General features: G+C 43.4%; 1 protein-coding gene across 3 annotated transcripts in view; it reads left to right on the top strand.

Annotated features, from left to right (window-relative positions):
• LOC117046725 (broad substrate specificity ATP-binding cassette transporter ABCG2-like) overlaps positions 1–21,679 on the top strand; it is a 37,026-nt gene extending 15,347 nt beyond the window's left edge. For 2 of the 3 annotated variants that reach the window (XM_033149005.1, XM_033149004.1), the window contains 14 exons: positions 7,279–7,338; positions 8,767–8,884; positions 10,257–10,412; positions 11,074–11,231; positions 11,733–11,884; positions 12,113–12,205; positions 14,175–14,365; positions 15,249–15,400; positions 16,968–17,057; positions 18,004–18,128; positions 19,315–19,469; positions 20,130–20,219; positions 20,931–20,983; positions 21,303–21,679. In XM_033149005.1, the coding sequence (XP_033004896.1) occupies positions 7,279–7,338; positions 8,767–8,884; positions 10,257–10,412; positions 11,074–11,231; positions 11,733–11,884; positions 12,113–12,205; positions 14,175–14,365; positions 15,249–15,400; positions 16,968–17,057; positions 18,004–18,128; positions 19,315–19,469; positions 20,130–20,219; positions 20,931–20,983; positions 21,303–21,450 (1,741 nt within the window). In that variant the 3' untranslated portion in view covers positions 21,451–21,679. The remainder of the gene's footprint in view (positions 1–7,278; positions 7,339–8,766; positions 8,885–10,256; positions 10,413–11,073; positions 11,232–11,732; positions 11,885–12,112; positions 12,206–14,174; positions 14,366–15,248; positions 15,401–16,967; positions 17,058–18,003; positions 18,129–19,314; positions 19,470–20,129; positions 20,220–20,930; positions 20,984–21,302) is intronic. The other variant, XM_033149006.1, reaches the window with a different exon arrangement.
• Positions 21,680–21,833: the final 154 nt, after the last annotated feature.

The raw sequence follows: 21,833 nt of genomic DNA, 5'->3' as shown, positions 1-21,833 counted from the left end.
ACACTGCTTTCCGGTTCCTGCAGGGATAACATCAGATCGTCTGCGAAGGCGCGTAGTTTGTATTCTTTCTCTCCCACACGAATTCCTTTTATCTGTTTGTCCTTTCGTATCATATTTAGGAGGACTTCCAGGACCGTAATAAAAAGTAAAGGGGAAATAGGGCACCCTTGTCTTGTTCCCTTTTCAACTTCAAACTCCTCCGATATCACACTGTTTACTATTACTTTAGCTCTTTGTTCTGTGTAGATGGCCTTAATGCCATTCAAAAAATTTTCTCCAACTCCCATCCTTTCCAAATTCTTTTTCATAAATGTCCAAGAAACTTTATCAAATGCTTTCTCTGCATCAACAAACAGTAGTGCCGCATCTGTGTTTATGTTTCTCTCCAGTTTTTCTAAAATGTCCACAATAATTCTCGTATTGTTACTAATTTGTCTTCCTGGCAAGAAACCTGCTTGATCTCTGTGTATATAATCTTTCAACACTCTTTTCAACCTTGTAGCCAATACATTTGCAAAAATTTTATAATCCACATTCAAAAGGGATATTGGACGGTAATTTTTCATTTGAGTCTTATCAGTATCTGGTTTTGGAATCAGTGTGATAAAGGCTTCTTTCCACGTCTCTGGTGCCCTATCTCCTTCTAGTATTTTGTTGCAAATTTCTCTTAGCGGCTGCGATAGCCAGTCTTTCAATGCCTTATAATATTTTGCTGTTAATCCATCCGGTCCTGGAGCCTTCCCTAATTGCATGTTATTTATTGCATCTTCTATCTCCTGTGTCGATATTGGGTGGTTGAGAGTAACTAATTTTTCCTCTGGGACTTTTTGCAATCCGTTTTTTTCCAGAAATCGGTCTATTTCTGCTTCATCTATCTTCTCCTCCTTGTACAGTTGCTTGTAGAATCTTTGAAAACACCATCTGATTTCCTCCGGTTTCTCCACATTTTTTCCATTTACTACCAAAGTATTGATGACATTTGCCTTTTGTCTTTTCTTCAATTGCCAAGCTAGTAGTTTTCCACACTTATTAGCCGATTCAAATGTTCTTTGTTTCATCATTTTCACTTTCCATTCAATGTCCTGATTCATTATATTGGCATATTGGGATTGCAAGTATTTAATTTCTTTTTGGATTTTAACACATCTGGGATGTCCTCTTAATTCTTTTTCCTTTTCTTTGATTGATTTCAACAATCTCTCCATTTCTGCATTTTGTTGTCTCTTCTTTTTTGCTTTTTCACTAATGAGAAATCCTCTCATTACAGCTTTACTTGCATCCCAGGCAATTCTTTTCTCCACTTCGGAGCTCCAATTTATCTGAAAGTATTCTTTCATCTTTTTCGCCGCTCTTTCTACTAGCTTGGTGTCTCTCATCAAAGCGTCATCCATTCTCCATCTAAAAGAATCCTTGGAAATCATTTTTAAATTTAGCTGTACCGGATTGTGGTCTGAAAGAGTTTTAGGACCAATTTCTGCTTTTTGTATTTTTGGAGCCAATTCATTCGAAATCCAAATATAATCTATCCTCGACCATGACTGCTGAGATTCACTAAAATAAGTTGCCTCTGTATCTGTAGGGTTTTTTAATCTCCAAGAGTCCACCAAATTCAAATTATCCACCATTTCGAAAAAAGTCTTTGGGAGTTTCCCATCATTCGTTAATTTGGTTCTTTGAGATCTGTCCATTAGTGTGGAAACTGCACCATTAAAGTCTCCAAGGCAAACTAATTTGTAATCCAAATAGTCCAACAGCAGATCATGTATTTTCTTATAAAAAATTGACTTTCCATCATTTGGTGCATAAAGTCCCAGAATCAAAAGTTTTTCGCCTTGTATATTAATTTCAATTGCGATGTATCTCCCTTCTTCATCTTTAAAAAGCTGTCTTGGGCTATATTTCTCCTTTGCATATATCACTACTCCTCTCTTCTTGACCTTGTCCGATGATATAAACTCTTGGCCTAATTTTTTGTTCTGTAGTAATCTTCTATGACGTCGGGCTATGTGGGTTTCCTGTAAACATATTATATCCAAATTCTTCTTTTCTATGCTATAAAACACTCTGCGTCTCTTTGGTCTCTGATTCAATCCCCGGACATTCCATGTCATTAGCTTGAGCGCCATTTTCCTTTCTTTATTCTTCTCCTCCAGTTGCTTCTCCTTTCTTGTCCTTCTCTGAATCCTGGCTTGGGCCTGGTAAGCTTGGTAGTCCCGGCGGTGGTGGAAATTCCGCTGGGAACCTGTAGAGTTGTGCTGGATCGAGTGGTGTACCTTTGAATTGTTCCAGATGCTTGTCCAAAAACTTTTGCTTCTCCGCCAAGGACCTTATTCTTATCTTTTTTCCTTCAAACGTAAATGCCAGGCCTTCTGGAAATTCCCAACTGAAGGGGATTTTCCTTTTTCTAAGCTCAGTCGCCAAGTCGTTGTAAGGAACTCTTTTGTCAAGGAAAAATCTGGGGATATCCTTATAAAAAATTACTTTGTTCTGCTCTACCACCAGGTTGTTTCTGTAATGCAAGTCCAGAAAATAGTCCCTGTCGTGTCGATCATGTAGCACAATCAAACAGTCGCTGACTGTTTTATTGCTTTTCTTTCCTCTGGAACCTCTTGGACCAAATCTGAAGGCCTTCACTATGCGCGCTGAGACGTTAATTTCTTCTATCTCCCAAAATCCTGAAAATAGCTTCACAATATAAGCTTTTAGGTCTTCCCCTTCCAATTCTGGAAGACCCCTCAAACGGATGTTGCCCTCTCTCTGATGTAGTTGCAGAAATGCAAGAGACTCTTCAACAGTTCTCTGTCGTGTTCCAATATTCTCTATCTGCTCCAAATCTAAATTGTCCAATTTTTCCTCCACCTTTTTTATTTTTTCTTTGACCACTTTAATTTCCTCAGAGTCCTTTTTCAAGGTGGTCACCTCCTGCCCAATTCTATTAATTTCTTCTCTGTTCTTCCTTACGTTCTCCTCAATTTGCCCAATTGATTTTTCCAGGGTCTGCGTAGAATTTTTAATATCCGCTTTAATATCAGCTTGTAACTTTTCAATTGCTGAGTTCACTGCTGTATTTCCTGATGAAACTTGATCTTGTGTTTGCTTCAACCCTTCAGTGACGCTTTTCAATCCTGCTGCAATTTCTGCCACACTAACAACCAATTTCTCCATTTGTTCCTGTAGAGTTAGGGAAACAGAGCCTCTTTTTTGTGCAGAGCTAGAACCAGCTGTTTTTGATCTAGTGTCCATCTCCTGTGAGCTCTGCAATTGTAATCTCAAGGTCACTCCAGTTGCTGTAGTAACAATCTCAGACATTCACAGCAGAAGGCCAACAGTCCCAAAAGTAAACACCAGGTGGCCAGCAGCTCAGTCCTGAGAACAAAGAGACTGCTGAGCCAGGAGCCCACACCAGTCCCAAAAATCCAACTTTTAGGCAAAGAGTTTAAATTTTCCAGAATATAAATTCCTTAAAGCCAAGAAGGGTTTATTTTCATGTAGCCCAAGTCAGTAACAGTTTCTAACTTGCAGTGTTACCACCAAAGTCCATAGAGTAACTTGTATCTGGTTACAAAGAAGTCAAAATGTCTCCACTGGTAAACAGTCACTGAGACACCAACAAAGAAAAAATGGCAACAATATATCACAGCCCGCTACTGACCCGGAATCCTAATCCAGAGGGTGAGGGGCATCTTCTTTTGCCATATCAACTGTTTTTAAATCTTTAAACATCCTTTAAGCAACTTTTAATCCACTTTTAAAAAGTTTGGCAGAGTTCGCAAAACTTTCCCGTTAGTCGCGGCTTTGATCTTTTAGCGCTACCAAGCTCGCGCAAACAGTTCAAAGGGAACAGGCTTCCTTTTGCAATTTCCTCTGCAAGCAGTGCTCTTTAAACTTGTAAAATAATCCAATTCTTTAACTTACAGAGTTTCTTTGGAAGTTTCTGTGTAGGAAGTGCCGGGTGCTCAGGTCTGGCGGGATCGCTGCTTTGATCCTCCGCAGGCAGTCGCTTCTTCAGTCCCGTGCTGGGGCTCCGCTCGCCTGACTTTCCCCCTTACGAGGGTCAATCAGGAGCGGAGACAGCACGTCTGGGACCCACGAAGCCGTCGGTCCACGGGACGCTCTTCCCGTGGCTTTAAGGGACCCGTGGCGCAGGCACGGAGATCCCTATCACCTAGCGGAGGACGGAGCCTTCGGACTCCCGTCCGCCATTGACTCGGCACCTAACCGGAAGTCCTACAAGACCAGGTTTAAGGTCTTGGGAATTGTATGCAAACTCTAATTAGAATGAGCCCAGACTATTTGAAGAGCCACTGCCAAGTCCCTGCAGTCCTCAGGAGAGGCACTTTTGACCCTGCTCCAACGCTCACTCCATGACCACCCGGAGCAGATCTTTTAGCACTGCTTCATGTATTTTGGACATCCAACAAGTGGAGCTACGCTTATACCAGGGCAGGGGGAGAGAGCCTGTGACCCTCCAGATATTGCTGAACTAGAAGTCTCATCCTCCTTGACCACTGGCCATGCTGTCTAGGGCTGATGGGAGTTGGAGTCCAGAAACATTTGAAGGACCAGAGGTTCCCCATCACTGCTCTAAGCATAACACCGTACATATTTTATTGGTGTCCTGTTCTGGGTGGTCATGGTGCTTAGATACTGAGTTAAAACTTAGTTATCCGCACAAGCTTTCCCTGTAGTGTGACCCAGTCATGTTGTCCATACTATAGATGCTTTACTTTTTATCCTTATTTTGTTTTGTATATTCTTTTCAAGTTTTAAAATGCACACCCCTCTGGTTGGTATTTTATATCTTGAGTTGTTTATAACTTCTTACAAGGAAGACATAAATGAATAAAGTTGTGTGGAATGCTTTTAACACTCCAAAGCCCTATATAAATGCTGAATATTCATAGAATTGTAGAGTTAGAAGGGACCCTGAGAGTCATCTAGTCCAGCCCCCTGCAATGCAGGAATCTCAGTTAAAGCACGCATGACAGATGACCATCCAACCTCTGCTGAAAATCCCCCAAGGAAGGAGAGTCTACCACAGGCATCCCCAACCTGCAGCCCTCCAGATGTTTTGGCCTGCAACTTCCATGATCCCTAGCTAACAGGACCAGTGGTCAGGGATGATGGGAATTATAGTCCCAAACATCTGGAGGGCTGAAGGTTGGGGGTGCCTGGTCTACCACCTTCCAAGGAAGACTGTTCCACTGTCAAACAGCTCTTACTGTCAGAAAGATCTTCCTGGTGTTTAGTCGGAATCTCCTTTCTTGTATCTTGAATCCATTGCTTCGGATCCTAGTCTCCAGAGCAGGAGAAAACAAGCTGGCTCCATCTTCTATGTGATAGCTCTTTAGATATTTGAATATGGTTATCATATCTCCTCTCAGTCTGCTCTTATCCATGCTAAACATCCCCAGCTCCCTCAACTGTTCCTCATAGGCTTGGTATATTGGGAATCTGAGTGAAATATAAAAGGGCGCTCCATCCACAATCAAAATATTGTAGATGTACCACAGATTGGGTGCTGCTGTAGCTTTCACATGCAGGCGGGACTGGTTGTTGGGTTTCTGTTTATTTCTTCACCACTTTTTTTGGGCACACTGTTTCGTGAGCATGCAATAGCACAACTCTTGTCAGCAATCTGATAAAATGATAGTAAAAGTTGATTGCAGGATCGGGCTAGCGATGGAGCCTCAAGCCAGTCACAGAGGTGAAGCAGGCAACTGGAGACAGAAATTCAATAAGCAAATTTGTACCAGCAAATTAACCTTGTACCGCTTTGTTACAGTGCAATGTATTGACAAACGTTTTTGCACATAATCAACAATAAGCAAAATTGTCTTCTGGGATGTTTCTTTTTCGAATAACATTTTGCACTTTTCTTAATAACAAAAACAAGAAAACGGACTGATGTTTTTCACTTGCTGCAGGAGAAACGTAGTCTCCTCAGGACAGCACAAATCCCGTGCTGCTTTGCTGTGCTAGGAATCATGCAACTATGCAAACATAGTTTGCCAACAGCAAACAAAGATGACCTTTGGTAATGACAAACTGTCCTTTTCGCAAATGATTAGGCTGCATATCCACCATATTGAAGAGTAGACTCATTAAAATCAGTGATCCATTAGCTTCAATGGGTTTACTCCATGGAATCATAGAATCATAGTCTTGTAGAGTTGGAAGGGACCCTGAGGATCATCTAGTCCAACCCCCCTGCAATGCAGGAATATGCAACTGTCCTATACAGGAATCAAACATGCAACCTTGGTGTCATCAGCACAATGCTCTAACCAACTGAGCTATCCGGCCATGTATGACTTTGTTGGATATCACCCACTGTTTCCATCTAATTAGGTTAAGATCCTTTCCACATTTACCTGGGAGTAAGTCCCATTGGACTCAGCGAGACTATGCATGTCTGCTCAGAAAGAATTGTGCTGTTGTTGGCCTATTGCAAGGATGGGGAAAGTGTGGCCTGCCAGATGTTGTTGGAGTGCAACTCCCACCCCCCAGTCACTGGCCACTCTGATCAGGGCTGAAGGGAATTACAGTCCAGCGTTTTGCAGGTTTCCCAGCACTGGGCTGGGCTATTAGATGCATTCCGTGGCAATGGGGAGTTACTGGGAATGGGCAAACTGGTGCCCAAATCATCCTTGCAGATGTCTCTTTCCAGCCACTAATTGTAAGATGAAATTGGTTGTGTCTGTATCACAAAAGCTGGAAGGATAGGTCTTCTGAGGAGAAAGGTAATATTGGCATGGCAGTAAAATAAAAACTGCCACACCAACATGGTATTTTTCACACTGTTGCTGACACATGGCAGATCTTCAGCGCTTAAAAAAAAACCCCACAACAATTTGTAACTTTAGAAAATATTATTATTATTATTATTAATAATAATAATAATAATATATTTATACCCCTCCTATCTAGCTGGGTTTCCCCAGCCACTATGGGCGGTTTCCAACAAAAGATTAAAAATACATTAAAACATTAGTCATTAAAAAGTTCCCTAAACAGGGCTGCCTTCAGGTATTTTCTGAATGTCCTTTGACATCTGATGGGAGGGTGTTCCACAGGGCAGGCACCACTACCGAGAAGGCCCTCTGCCTGGTTCCCTGTAACTTTGCTTCTTGCAGTGAGGAAACCACCAGAAGGCCCTTGAAGGAGGACCTCAGTGTCCGGGCTGAACAATGGGGGTGGAGACGCTCCTTCCATGCAAAATACAGTTCAGAAATGTCTGGTCTGGGAACTGCCACCAACTTGTTTCTATTTCTGCAGTGGTATTATGAAGCCTGGGATGAATGCCATCTTGGGGCCAACCGGAAGTGGGAAAACTTCGTAAGTTTTGTCCTTCATACCTGTTTTGCATGTCCTGGGGACGACCCATTCCCCAGTTGCACTTTTCCCTCTGTACGCAATTGTTTCCTGCCTCCAGCCCACCTACTCATCTCTGTCGGCAGCTCTTCCACCCACAGACAACGGTGCTTGCACATTCCCAGTGGAAGGTGCTCAGCCATTCACTTCTGCAACCAGCCACAGTTCTTGTTGGTCGCTGTTTGCATTTGGGTGCAGCCGATGCGTTTTCTGCAACTGGGTGGGACGCTTATTAAAATGGAGGCTCCACACTGTGGGATCATATGTGTTGAGTGCAGTTCCCCATGGCCAAGATCCTTCTGTGCCCCCAGGTATAGGGTTGCAACCAGGCTGCAATTCTGTATTCACTTCCTGAGAGTAAGGTCCATTGAACTCAGTGGGACTTACATCTCAGTATAGACACGTACAGTCTTACACTAGACTAGTCTCTTAATTTCATTGTCTGTCTTTCTTTGGATGTTATTAGAACAGGGGAAGTTTGAATATTAATTCGGGGGGGGGGGGGGTTGGATGTAAGAGAAAGCAGCCAGATAAGCAGAACGTGGATAAACAAGTCCTTCAAAATTTACTCTTCTCTGTGATTCGTCTTGTTTTTCCTCTGCTTCTTCTATATCAGAGGTGGCCAACTTCCAAGAGACTGCGATCTACTCACAGAGTTAAAAACTGGCAGTGATCTACCCCCTTTTTGTTGAGCTTTTTTTTTAGGAAGGAAAGCCCTGTTTTGGGGGGTTCACGTAAAAGCTGTTGAGCTTCTTTAGGGAAGAGGAAAGCGACATTGAGCTTTTTTTTTTAGGAAGGAAAGCCCTATTTTTGGTGGTTCAGGTCATTTTAGGGGTACAGGGCAAAGATGTTGAGCTTTTTTTAGGGGAGCCAAAGATTTTTAGCTTCTTTGGGGGGAGCCACTGATCTACCGGTGATCTACCACAGACGGCCAGCGATCTACCGGTAGATCACAATCTCCCTGTTGGACATGCCTGTTCTGTGTATATATATATATATATATATATATGCCTGTATATATATATTTAAACATTTATTCATGTCATGCTCTGCTCTTCCTCCTTTTATTTCCATTTCAATTCTTCAATCAGGGTTGTAATACCTTTACTTGGCATCATTTTTCTATAGTATCTTTCCCCTTATCTCTTTCTTTGGGAGGGTTGGTCTTTTTATTTTTAGACCCAAACCCCTCTTTTTCCCCTTGTCTGTCTTTATTCTCAGCTTTTTCCCATTCAAAATCTTCTTCCCTGTTTCTTCCTTCTCCTTTATTTTGTAGGCTTTTCACACCCTCCCTTCATTTTTTATTCCCCTTCCCCTTTATTCCAATAGCCCCTGGGAACAGAGTGATGAGCTGACCATGACTTGATTCCTTCCCCTCCACCCCATCTCTAGGCTCCTCGATGTCCTAGCAGGATGGAAAGACCCCAAAGGACTTAAAGGTGGACAGATATTTATGGATGGAAAGTTGGTAGACTCCAATTTTCATCAATGTTCTGCCTATGTAGTCCAGGTAAACTCTTCTTTATGTGCCACTTTTTTGTATTTGTTCACATATTTTATAGTTAATATGTTAACCAATAATCTGAACAAGTGTACTCTGGATATGGATACAGTATACTAACCCCTTGGATTTACCGGAACATAATTTCAGGAAACAGAAAAAGAAATGAGTTGCAGCCTCATGAAATCACAGTGGTATTACGGCCCACCTCAGGCATTCCCTTTATACAGAAATGTCTTTAAGAAGTTTGCATGGAAACACCATGTAGAAGAAGCTAGACACTCACTTTCTTCTGACCATCCACTTTTCCATTTGAAATCTCTGCTTTCAGAGCAGAGAAGCAAAGGTCAAGGAAGAGTCAATTCCCTTCTTGTTGCATCTCTAGAACAAGCACCCCCCCCTCGCCCGCACACTCCTTCTTTGGATGGGGGAGAAGAAAAGGAGATGGTGTCAGGGCTATGTTATTTGTATGTAATGTCCAGTTAACATCTCAATGATGGTTAGGGACAGAATTTATATTCTAGATGCATCCTGATCTTGGTACAGTAAAAATGCCTATACTGGCCCGATTCACACTAAACCATATGGGGATAAGCCACAGCAAGATTCAGGCTCGTGCACTTCTTCTCCCTTCCTCATGCATGTCTGCAAGGCAGATTTTAGAAGCTTTTATTTCTGCTTTTGCATCGGCACAGCTGGTTGTGTCATCAGAACCCGATAAACAAAGCTTAGTGTTAACTACGATTTGTCTGAAATACAGTAAGTCAACTTCAGGGTTATGAAGCTGGCTTGTTTAAACCAACAATGCTTAACATCAGCCACAGTTTAAGGGTCAAGCATAATGCTAAACCATGGATTAATGGAAATTGAATCTCCTGCACAGCTGCAACAAAGGAAAAGAGGGGGCAGGGGAAGCAGACAACATTGGTTATTGTAGCTCGTTGGTTATTTTATTTTGCAATTGGTTATTGTAATTGAATTAAATATTAATCATTCTGCATATATTACGTTGCATTTCAGTGTATAGTAATGTGAGCACTGCTTACAGGTATATCCTAACTTATTGCACAGTATGGTTCACAATCTTTGCTCCCTCATGTCAACCAGCTCCAACGAAGAGGCTCTGCTTGAATCTATTGGCCAGTGGTTGTAAGTATGTTAGAACGGTGGGACTCTGGTGCTTTGGTTCTGTTACACTGAAGAGATCCACCATGCAAACTAAGGCATTGGATGTGTAATCCTGCCTAATACCCAGCAAGTGCTTGCCCCCCAAAAAGTTGCTGTTGCTCAGCATGGTGTCAGTGCTCTTATCCAATGCGTCCTCCTTCCCCTGCGGGAATCCTTTCTCTTCCTAAGGCACCTGAATTTCCCTGACCTGCAGGAGGACATTCTGACAGGAACCCTCAGCATCCGGGAGAACCTCCAGTTCTCCGCCAACCTGCGGCTGCCTCAGAACAGGAACAGCAACACAGAGAAGAAGGTCAAGGTTGATGCTGTGATCCAGGAGCTGGGCCTACAGGACTGTGCAGACACCAAGGTAAGCCACAGAGCAACTTGTGGCCCTCCAGATCTGGTTGGAGTTCAGTTTCCACCAGCCACAGCCATCATGCTCCATGTTCAGGGATTATGGGACCTCTGGAGTTGTACAGCTTAGAGAAGGCCTAGTTCTTACAAACATTCAGGAAAGCCTGTTTGGGGGCTCCAGGCTGCAGGTGGGAGTTTGCATGATAACACACTCTCCTGTATATGGAAGACTGGCACATTGGAGAGGAGGATCCCAGCCTATTCCTCTCCCTAACTTGATAGATTTGTGTAGGACTCTCTCTCTCTTTGGAGGGTATTCAGCCCCATGAGCCCCTGCTCCACATCTGCCTTGTGAAGAGGAGACTCTACATATTCCCTGACACAGGTTGACTTCCTCCTCCGCTCTTCTATGAGGACTGTGCTTGTATGAGGACCCTTTACATAGGAAAGTAAGATAGAAGCCCATCAGTTTTGTCTTGTCCCTGATTTTCATAGAGTACCAAGCTTCTCAGCATCTGCTTTAGAATGGTGAATGTTAATGAAACAGGAAATGGTAAAATGGCTGTGTTACGGTTTGTCTTTGGTGGAAGGTAAATTCAATGGATTATTATTATTTTTTAAGCCTTTGTATCCTTTTCTCTCCCCATGCTCCCTGCTTCTTTCCGTGGCGTCAGATTGGGACTGAATTCCTGCGTGGCGTTTCAGGGGGTGAGAAGAAACGGTGCAGCATTGGCATGGAACTGATCACTTCGCCTTCCCTCATCTTTCTGGATGAGCCAACCACAGGGCTGGATGCCAACACAGCTAATGCCATCATGCAGCTGTTGCACCAGTGAGTTTCTGTGCGTTTTCTTCTGTCTCTGCTAAAAATAAAAACGCCTTAATCCAAATAAGTCTTCAGAGATCTCTCACACACACACCCACTCACTTCCCCCCCAAAAAAATGCTAATGAGGCAAAGGAGTGATACGCAAGCTTGGGAAACTAGTGTTGCTACAGCCAGAGCTTCACATGCTGTTTCTACTGCAGTAGTCCCCATTGCTAAAGAGACAAGCCCACCGTCCAGTTTAATAAGCAGCTTGCCTCTATGGCAGAGAAATCTGCTGCAGGTGAAGCAACATCTGCATACGATTTTTTTCTTTTATGAATGTGCATTATTTATTGGCGTTTAACACAGCACCAAAAAGAATATGTATCTGCATAGCAGCAGTCGCACATCGTCCTCGGAACACACTGCCAGGACTAGAACTCAGCAATCGCTGAGCGCTTGCTGGTGGCAGCCATGTGCTAAGGACCTCTTTCACTCCAACAACTAAACATTATCTGCTTTGCAGGCTTTCCAGGAAAGGGAGAACAGTGGTCTTCTCAATTCATCAGCCGCGCTACTCCATCTTCAGGCTGTTTGACCATCTGACCTTGATGAGCAAGGGAGAAATAATATTTGCAGGAGCAGCAGATGAAGCCACAACTTATTTCAATAGCATTGGTAAGGAAGAAAAGAGTCTCTCCCAGAAAAGAAACAAAAAGCATCTATGACTTCTGGAGGAGCTTTAGAAAGACAGGATGGAGCATTTTAAACCAGCATGTAAAAATATTCTGATTTCTTCTCAGTGTCCAGTAAATCATCATGAGCTGTGGCAGGAGATGCCCTGAACTGAAGCTAATGTTAGGCCTGCCTTTGTGTGTCTCCCTCTCACATGAGTTTCAATTTCAGGCTATCAGTGTGAGCAGTTTAACAATCCCTTGGACTTCTTTCTGGATGTAATCAGTGGGGAGGTGATACAGTCCCAGCCTCAACAAGACTTGGGTGAGTGTTTTCCCCCCTCCAGTAATGGATTCAGTTTGAGAAACTGAGTCAGGGGGAGGAGTAATCTTCCCAAACGATAATGGTTATAGTTGTGGTTATGGAAGCCTCACTTTCAGACAGCAGGGCCTGCCTTCCCAAGGGCAGAGACCATCCATTAGATATGGCAACATTTTAAATTCTCACAAGTACCTCTGTTGCTCTACCTTTGCTTGGAGGTAAGCCTGAGAACAAGGGTAGGAGAGGGACTGAAAGAGTAAGCTGTGAATCTGATTGAAATCAAATCTCCCCTCGTTTTGAAAGGCACTTGTTGGCTGCAGACTAGCCACATGCTCTTGGCCTCAGGCCCCCATCTGCAATATGGATATATTAATACTGACCTGCCATACAGGAGTGGTGTAACAATAATTTATATGAAAATGTTTGAGCACCCTTCGGGGAAATGTTGAGGATTATAATTATCCCATTAACAGAATGGTGGGATTAGGAGACTCTACATATTATCAGGGACAAGAACGAAAAACGCCCACCGCTGAGCCCAGGAACCAGCCACCCAACAAATGATTAACAGTGTCAAATTATCATCAGCTACCACCCTTTCTGTGTACTCTGTCCTGTGCCTTTTATGCTCAGCCTTTGATAAATGGAGACTGAGGCAATGCAGCCCACAGAGAAACTAATGTGTCTGCATCAGACTTGAAGTAGGAGATGGCATATGGCCATTCAGGAAATTTAATTTTCCACCAACACCATAATAGCACTGAGATCAGTTTTTGCTGGTTTCCCGCAAGCCAGAACTATACAGACGAATGAAAACGAGCCGTAATGAGAGCTTTGTACACTGAAATGATGGGTAATTTTGATAATCGTTGAATACTCCTTCCCAGTGTATAATGAAGATTAGACTAGCCCTATACAATGCTATTTTTAGGGCACCCTGGTCAAATTGCCCTGAGACTGGCTGCAGTCATGTCTTGACAAAAACAAAAAGTTTTGGGTAGAAGCAATTGTAATTTGCCACTGCCGCCGCTGAGGTTCTGAAGAGCAGTGGATTTTCTGCCACACCAGCCATCTAGCTACCCACAGTGGCACCCATGAAAAGTTGGGGTCAGAAGCAAATTTGGCCCAATCCCTACGTCCGTTTCAGGCTGATGCAACAGTTGGGCCTGAGTCAGACTCTTTGCCAGCCAGCGCTGACTTCAGAGTAGCTTGGGATCCAGACCTGCTTTGCCCTTTGAACAAATTGGAAGCCTTCCGCAAGGTTCCTCCAGGAGGCATCCTGCTGGTGCACCTGCCACCTGCATGCTTGTTGGGTGGATGAGGGGGGTCTGCACTGGCAGAGTGTTGCAAGTGTCACTCTGTTGGTAGCTGGCATGGGTGGCTGTTGTGAACAAATGGATTGAGACCTGACGCCAACATAGGTAATAGAAATCACATTCATTTTTAGCTGGGATTGATCAGGGAAAGTGCCACCATTAGACAAAGTGAGACGGCCACCTCAAATAGCAGGTAACTGGGGCTGGGTGGGGAGGAAGCAGTCTGCCAGAAATGTCCCTTACTAAGCGAACAGGCTAAGGTCATCCCACCTGGCCACGCCCTCCAGCAGGCATTACACATGCACTTACATTGCTCAGCTCATGGGATGCATGCTGGCACCATGGCTGACTAGGTGCCAAGTGAACTGGTGTGCAAGCGGTGGCAAGGTATCGAAGGGCAGAACCATGTGCACCTAACCCCCAGGGCCTGGTACACACGGGTACAGAGTGGGGTGCTGCCCCATCACTGTTGTTGAAGGAACATTCCACTGCCAGTCCAGTCCTTTTTTTTGCATGTGGAATGTGGAGCTGCCATCTTGTCCTTCGCCTCAGGCAACAAAATGCCTTGGGCTGGTAGGAATTGGGTCATACCGCTTGTATCTTAGATGAATAAACTGTTTGTTTGTCTGTTTTTAAAATCTACCTTTTGTTTGAAGCAGGCAACAAGAAGGATGGCCTTTTCTCCAGCAACTGTTCTCTTGACAAGAACTCGCTTTCCAATTATTACCGCCATTCCTCCTACTATGAGCAGCTGCAAGAGGATCTGAGAAGCCTACAGTCATTCCAGAACCAAGGCTGCAGTGCTACCACATCAAAAGCCACTTATGCCACCTCATTCGCCCAACAGGTGAAGGGGGAAAGGGCTGGGAACAGGGGCAGGAACAGAGAAAGGGTGATGGATCCGCAAATAAGCACAACATTTGCCTTGATCCATTCAAATAAACCTGTAATAAAACTGGGTTACAATCTGCATAGATCAGTTTTGTTTTCTCTACCTATTTAACCAAATATGGGGACATTAAACATCTTTTTCCTTCTTCTTAAGATGGCAATTTCTCAGTTGAGATTCCTGCATTGCAGGGGGTTGGACTGCATGACCCTTCCCACTCCATGAATCTGTACAGTAATCTCCATACATCCACCAAGGAAGGGCTATCCTCCCTTTCCTAAATCATTGACCAAAACACCCCCAACTCTCATTAGCTGGAGCTCTGTGTCCAATATTGTATTTAGAACTCACATCAGCATCTCCAGCTACTATAGTTTTGCCTTCTGCTGCTTGCAACAAACTTTGGCCGTACGTAAGCCATATGGGCATTCTGATTTGCGTTCGACTGCTAAGAGCGATGTCTGCCGCTTTGAATGAGGAATGTGATACATCATTAAGCCCATTGTAGATGGCGACACGCCTGCCCTGAGCAACGAGGCTGTGTGTGCAGCGCAATCGCAGGATTGTACCCGACAAAGTCCTACTCAGAGCAGACCCATAACAATGAATGGACTGAACTAACCAAAGTCTGTCCATTTCAGTGGGTCTAGTCTGTTTATGACTTAAAAGGTTTCTTTTTGTTTTGGTTTGGTTTTTCCAGATAATTGTCCCAAACATGGGACGCCACTTTGCTGGGCAGATGGACATTTTCACAGATAGCAACATCTTTAGGGGGGAAATTGTTAAGAAGTAGGGAGTGTGATCCCTCATGTCAAGCTATTAATGCCACGCTGTTCTCTAGTTGTATATTGTGAGCTGCCGTAATGTGAAGCATCTGCTGAGGAATCCTCAGACCTCCATTGGCCAGATCCTTTTGGGCATGGTCTTCTCGTTGTTGGTTGGGCTCATTTACTACCAAATCCCAGACACTCTGCCGGAAGCCCTACAGAACAGGTAAGGTGCTCGTTCCTCCTCAGGTGGCCCTAGAGCACAGCATTTCTCTTAAGACAATCATAACCTTTGGGATTTAGTGTCAGGAGTATAATGTATTCCTGGACACAGCAGAGTTAGACGCAGCCTTTCTGGAAGCTTCTGGCTGTTGTGAAATTGACTAGACAGCTCAACGCAGGAACTCAGCAACTCACTGGATAACTATATGCAGTATTTATTGATTGAAACAACTAGCATCCATAAGTTACTATTTACAGACTTTACAAAATAAAAGAAACAAAACATAAAATCTTTTCCTCTCTCTATCTCTCTCTCACTCATCAACCTAACGCCACACACCAGCACCTACCACACCCTCTCAGAGAAAGCTGAGTTCTTTAAGTACTCCACTGACCAATCACAGGTGCTTGCTAATGGTCAGAGAGAGAGCAATCTGGGCTTTCTGCCAACTACTAATTGCTTAAAGATAACAGCTGCATTTCCTTTCTGCAGTAGGTCACTGAAATCTCTAACAATTTCACCATCTTTCTTTCTCCCACGTTCTAGCATGTCCAGTGGGAAGTTTAATATGTTTCAGCAATCATAGCTTAGATGAATCCAGAAGCTATTTATAGTTTCTGACTGACTCCTCTGGATGCAATCCTGTGAGAATAGAATATCTCATCAGGATTAGAGATGGGGGCAAAATCGGGGTCAGTTTGCATTTTGATGTACAACTACATAATTTGCACTTGTCGGAACCATTTGCAAACCAAAACACAGCTATCCTTTGACATTCACATCTGCAAAGCAGGTATCCGACCAAATAATGTGTACATAAATGTGTGTATATTTGGGGACAGTTGTTCGTAAAAATGCAAATAACATGCAAGATGTATTATAATAGAGAAAATGCATGCAAAAATGTTGGAAGAACGTGAATTAAAACGCTGACAAATTCTTATGAGCATTTGAGTGAAGGGTGGGGAGGAATCACAAACTGATGTCGAAATGTGCAGGGTTGTAAGACTGGAAAAACGATATAGAGAGAATCCAAAACGGACAGATTTGTCCACCCCCTAATTGATATAAAATCCATACAATATGTGAGTGCAGTAAATGAAGGGTGGGAATTGAAATGATTCTGCCCTGTGTATTCAAGGGATCTGTACCCTGCTAAAAACAAGCAATGTAAATTCTGTGCCAAAAGAAACTGAATTCCACCTAATTTGTATAATTTGATAAGCGTTGCAAACTGGCATAATTTTTCTTAATGAAGAATTATGTTGTTACTGCTAATTTGCACAGTTGCAGTTTTAACTTGACATGTGGAAAGGGACCCTTCTAACCACTGGACATCTTACTCAACTGCCTCTCTGAATTTCCAATATCAGGCATTTCTCATGCATTTGAAAGCTGTTACTTTCATACTGACTTAGAAAACTGCCCTTTTAAAATGAAAGCCAAGGGGGTGGGTGTCTGGCAGTGGAATTCTGCACTAAATACAGCAGTCTGCACTCCTGCATGATTGCAGCATGCACAGAGTTATATGTAATTCCTCTTTCGTACATCTGTTCTTTTTTTGCTGCAGACTAGGAGCTTTCTTTTTCATGGTGCTCACTCAGATCTTTGGGAACTTGTCAGCTGTGGAGCTCTTCATCTACGACAGAAAGCTCTTCATGTGAGCAACAGTCCTGCTTCCAAGGAAATCCATTCTATAATAGACATGCCCAGTGCCATGGCCTTTCCAGAAAACTGTGCCTGCAGAGTCTCAAATTTAATTAGATGTGTAGTGGTGTAATTATAGCATCAAGGAGCAGGTCGTCTTGAGCTAGCCAATGCAGGTTTTCCTCTCCAAATTTTGCTTGCAGGATTAGAAGTGGGAGTGAGGTTGAAATCATCAGCTTTAAAAACAACAACTCCCCCTCTTTGTTTCTTCTATGCCACAGCCTTGCACCTTGAGATAGGATTGTAGAACTGGAAAGGCCATCAGTCCAACCACTTTCCCCGAGAGTATTTTGATCCTGAATATGTATGTCTCCAAGAGAGGTCATTCCACTCTCTTGCTTGAGGGGGAACTTTGGTTCCATTATGACACTGTTCTTTATAGGTAGGAATGGAAATCCACCCAGTGGTGGACTTGGGGCTCTCAAATTTCAGCACCTCTCACATTCCATACTTCAGCATTTTTGGGGCACCCCCTGCAGCATGGCGCACTACCCTAAAACCATCTCTGATCCACCTTCCTGAAAACCTTGTTCACCCGTTGAATCCCATGTGGGTGGCACAGCTTTTTAAATACAACAACTCTACATTAAGAATGTATCTTTGTGTCCCTCTGCTGATCAAAGGCTCTTTGATTCACTGAAGGGTTCCAGGAAAGTGAATGGTGTTGAAAAATTATCCATTTTTTACCTCTTGCGGCCCTCACTCCCTGCATTTCTCCTCCCATGCTATCCTAGAGGGTTCCCTGCAGATTTTTGATGCAGCTGCAGAGGCTGGAGAGGGAAGGGAGAATCGGCTATAATAGCCTCTCCCTGCTTTCAACGTCAACTGGACCAAAGAGCTTTTTGTCAGTATGGAGACACAACAGGATACAACCCTGAGTTTCCTCCTCCTTTTTCTAGCCATGAGAGTGCCAGGGGTTACTACAGGACATCTGCATACTTTCTAGCCAAAGTGTTTGCTGATCTCGTTCCCAATCGAATCCTGCCTGTCCTACTGTTCTCTTCCATCTCCTATTTCATGATGGGTGAGTAAAGTGTTACGTTCTTTGATCTGAACCATCAACTGGTGGCGGCAGTGGTTAGATAAGGGGTGGGGAGTGTGACATTTCTTCCAGTCCAAATCTTTTTTGGGGGGAAATAAGACACAAATTAAGGATTTTTACCTGAAGGATCGTCTCCACCCCCCATCGTTCAGCCTGGATACTGAGATCCAGTGCCGAGGGCCTTCTGGCGGTTCGCTCATTGCAAGAAGTGAGGTTACAGGGAACCAGATAGAGGGCCTTCTCGGTAGTGGTGCCCGCCCTGTGGAACACCCTCCCATCAGATGTCAAGGAAATAAGCAGCTATCCTATTGTTAAAAGACATCTGAAGGCAGCCCTGTTTAGGGAAGTTTTTAATATTTAATGCTGTATTGTTTTTAACACTCGATTGGGAGCCGCCCAGAGTGGCTGGGGAAACTCAGCCAGATGGGTGGGGTATAAATATTACTATTATTATTATTATTATTATTATTAAACACACACACACAATTTAAAAGGTCAGCAAACACATCAAGGACAGTGTGAGCAGAGAGTAGGCCATGTTTCACTGTTAGGCCAATTTCCAACAGGTCATCTAGGAGTGGACCATGATCTGCTGGTTGCTGGGATTCTTGCAGAGAATGATGGACTGCATGAATCCAGCCACCTACTGTTCTCTTTCTTCCTTTGTGAGCCTTTTGTTCTTTGCCAAACATGAACAAAGCTTGAAAATCTCTCTTCAGAGGAGTCTTTGTACACAAATATGCTTCTGATCTGTTCCCCACCCCCTCACAACTTTGAATAGCCCATCAGCTATGTTTTTTGTTGTTGTTGTTGTTCTGTTAGGAGTGTCAGCTCTGGAGTCAGTAACACATAAATATTTGCCCAAAGTAAGACATGAGTCCATTTCCTCAAGCAGGAAACTTACGAAGGGAAACAACCAACCAAAGGCCACTTAGGAGAACCCGAATGAATGCAGGGATAGAAGCACTAAATGAGCTAGGACAGTGATGGGGAACTTGTGGCCCACCCAATGCTCTTAGACTCCCAGCTCCCATCAACCCTAGCCAAAGTGACCAGGAATGATGGGAGCTGGAGTTCCAGCAGTTTCTGGAGGACCAAAGGTTCCCCATCCCCAAGCTAAGTGTTTGAAGGGTACCATGTAACTTTTTCTCTTTCTGCCCACCTCCAGGTCTCAAATATGATGCAGAATCTTTCTTCCTGTACGTTTTGTCTCTTAGCCTGACTAACCTTGCAGCAGTGAGCATGGCTTTCTTAGTGAGCGCCAGTGTCAATGCATTTGCCGTTGCCAACCTCTTGATCGCCCTTCCGTATGTCTTCATGATGGTAAGCTGTTCTGTTTTTCAAAACATTCATACGGATGATGCACCCTTTTTGAATAATGTGCATGGCTACTTATAAAACAGTTTCTGCTGGAGTTTAAGCTCTGTGTATGAAATATCTAGGGTGAAGTTAGACGTTACAGCAAAAGACAAAACTAAGATACTGAAATCGGAGACAAACAGTAGCCCCAAAAGCACCAAGTATTTGTCCCTCATTGCTTTGCTCGCTTCTGTGACTTCTAGCCAAACTATAGAATTGCTAGATCCAAATGTCACATCAAACTATGGTTAAGCGAGATGTGAATGAGCCTGGTCCCCTAAAGAGCTCTTTTGCTCCCCACTCCCTCCTAAGGAGTTTGGAAGCCTTAGCTTCCACTAATTGCAGCATACCATACAGTCTGGAACTGTGGTTAATTTTGGTCATGGTTAGTCAAGCCAATTTCAGAAACCATGGTTTGAAGTTTGGCTTGTTGAAAATTAATCCATTTGGTACTCCAAATGTCACGACAATTGGTGGTTAACCAAAAGCGAAAGCGAACGCTTCCAAACTTGGAGGATGACTCAAAGTGCGCGTCACTGCTTAATGAACCCCATGGGACTTGTTAAGTTCTTACTGTAGTCTTTAATTATTTGCTTGTTTGTTTGGGCATCCTATATCTTGCAGGTCTTTGGTGGGTTTCTTGTAAACCTCAATTCCATGTTGAGCTGGCTGTCCTGGATCAAATGGATTAGTATCTACAGATATGGCATGAATGTGAGTCACAAGGACTTTTTTCCAGCTGCAGCTCCCTCCCCAAGATGTTTTAAAGGTTATTTCCCCAACTGGCCTACAAGTCTGGAAAGAAGTCTGCTGGGAAGGGGTTGGTGAGAATCTCCCAGGAGGATAATCAGTGGGTATTTAAACGATTAAATCATTGTTTATCAAACTTGGGTTTTCAGCTGTTGTTGGACTGCAGCAGCAGCAGCATCCCTACCGCGCAGGACCACTGGTCAGGGATGGAGTCCAACAACAGCTGGAGACCCAAGTTTGTGAAACACTGGGCTAAATGCTCAGACACTTCCCATCTGCCAACAAACACTGGTTTATACACCTAGCTCCAGTTATTGCTATTTTTTGCAAAAGGGAAAGAGAAGATGACAAAAATGCACTTGGGGATAAAAGTGTCACAAATGGGTGATTCTGGAACTGGTTCTGATGCTCATGCAAGTTTATTGTAACACCCACTCTAGCCTCAGCTGCGGCATCAGCATCAAAATGTCTAACCCACCCCAATTTAGTCCAGATTTACTTTCTGAAGAAAATCCACCAAAGTTTTTTTAAAAAAACATGATGCAAACAAACTGATATCTGAACTGGTTTGCAATATGAAAGCACCCAGAAACTGGGTGACCTGACAGTAAAAAATGTCTTGCTTTCCCCCCACCCCAATAATTTGCGTTTGTAAAATGCATGTTTCAATTTCAGGCTCTGACCATCAATGAACTTAAAGGAAGAGTCTTCTACTTGAACTCTACCAGGTAAAAACCATCCTTTTGGGGAGAGCAATCTAATGGGGGACAGGAAACACAGAATCCTTGCAGAAAAGCTGACAAATGCAGAGCTCTGCTGGTCTCAAACCAGCCAGGACCAAAGTTGGGGCTGGGAGCAGCTGGATGGCAAGTAAGGGAGGGGAAATGCAAGCCCTGGAAGTAAGACACTATTCCAGAATAGTGTCATGGAAGCTTTTCTCAACAATGTTTGGCTACTTGTTAGCTATGAGGGTTCCTGTGCGATGCTCAGAAGGTCTGGGTTCACTGGGCTTTTACCAGCAGCCTACTTCCCATATTCTTCCTTCAGGGTCCCTGGAGAGCATTACATGAAGGACCAAGAAATTGACTACAGCACATGGGGTTTCTGGGAGAATGAGCTGGCCCTCTTCTGCTTGACATGCATCTTCCTCTTTTTTGCTTACATGCAGCTCTTGAGAGTAAACCGTTGGAAATAGATTACCACATTAATGAGCCATTAGGAGAACAGCTATCCTCCTGGAATCTCCCCTCTATCTTATGAAATTAGGACTTGTGTTTTTTTTCTAATTGGTGATAGCCTGCCAAATTAAGATGTTTTTACAGATGAACAATTGGGATTGTGAAATAAGTGTTGTCATGCTCCTCTTGAAGAGAGCAGAATGCACCTTACTCTTTGTACATTTTTTTAAAAGTAAAATTTTTTAAGTGGCATGCTGCTGTCAATGTGACCTGTTGATTGAAAAACCATTCTCATAACCAAACAAAATATTTTCCGTTTTCTTTTTTTTTTACAAAATCATAAAATTTATTTTCTGTATAAAGAATTGCCTCTCTGTACACAGCAGAATTCCAGTCAATA

The sequence above is a fragment of the Lacerta agilis genome, chromosome 5 (genome assembly GCF_009819535.1).
Source record: "Lacerta agilis isolate rLacAgi1 chromosome 5, rLacAgi1.pri, whole genome shotgun sequence".
NCBI lineage: Eukaryota > Metazoa > Chordata > Lepidosauria > Squamata > Lacertidae > Lacerta > Lacerta agilis.
This window is presented reverse-complemented; position numbering and strand designations above follow the sequence as displayed.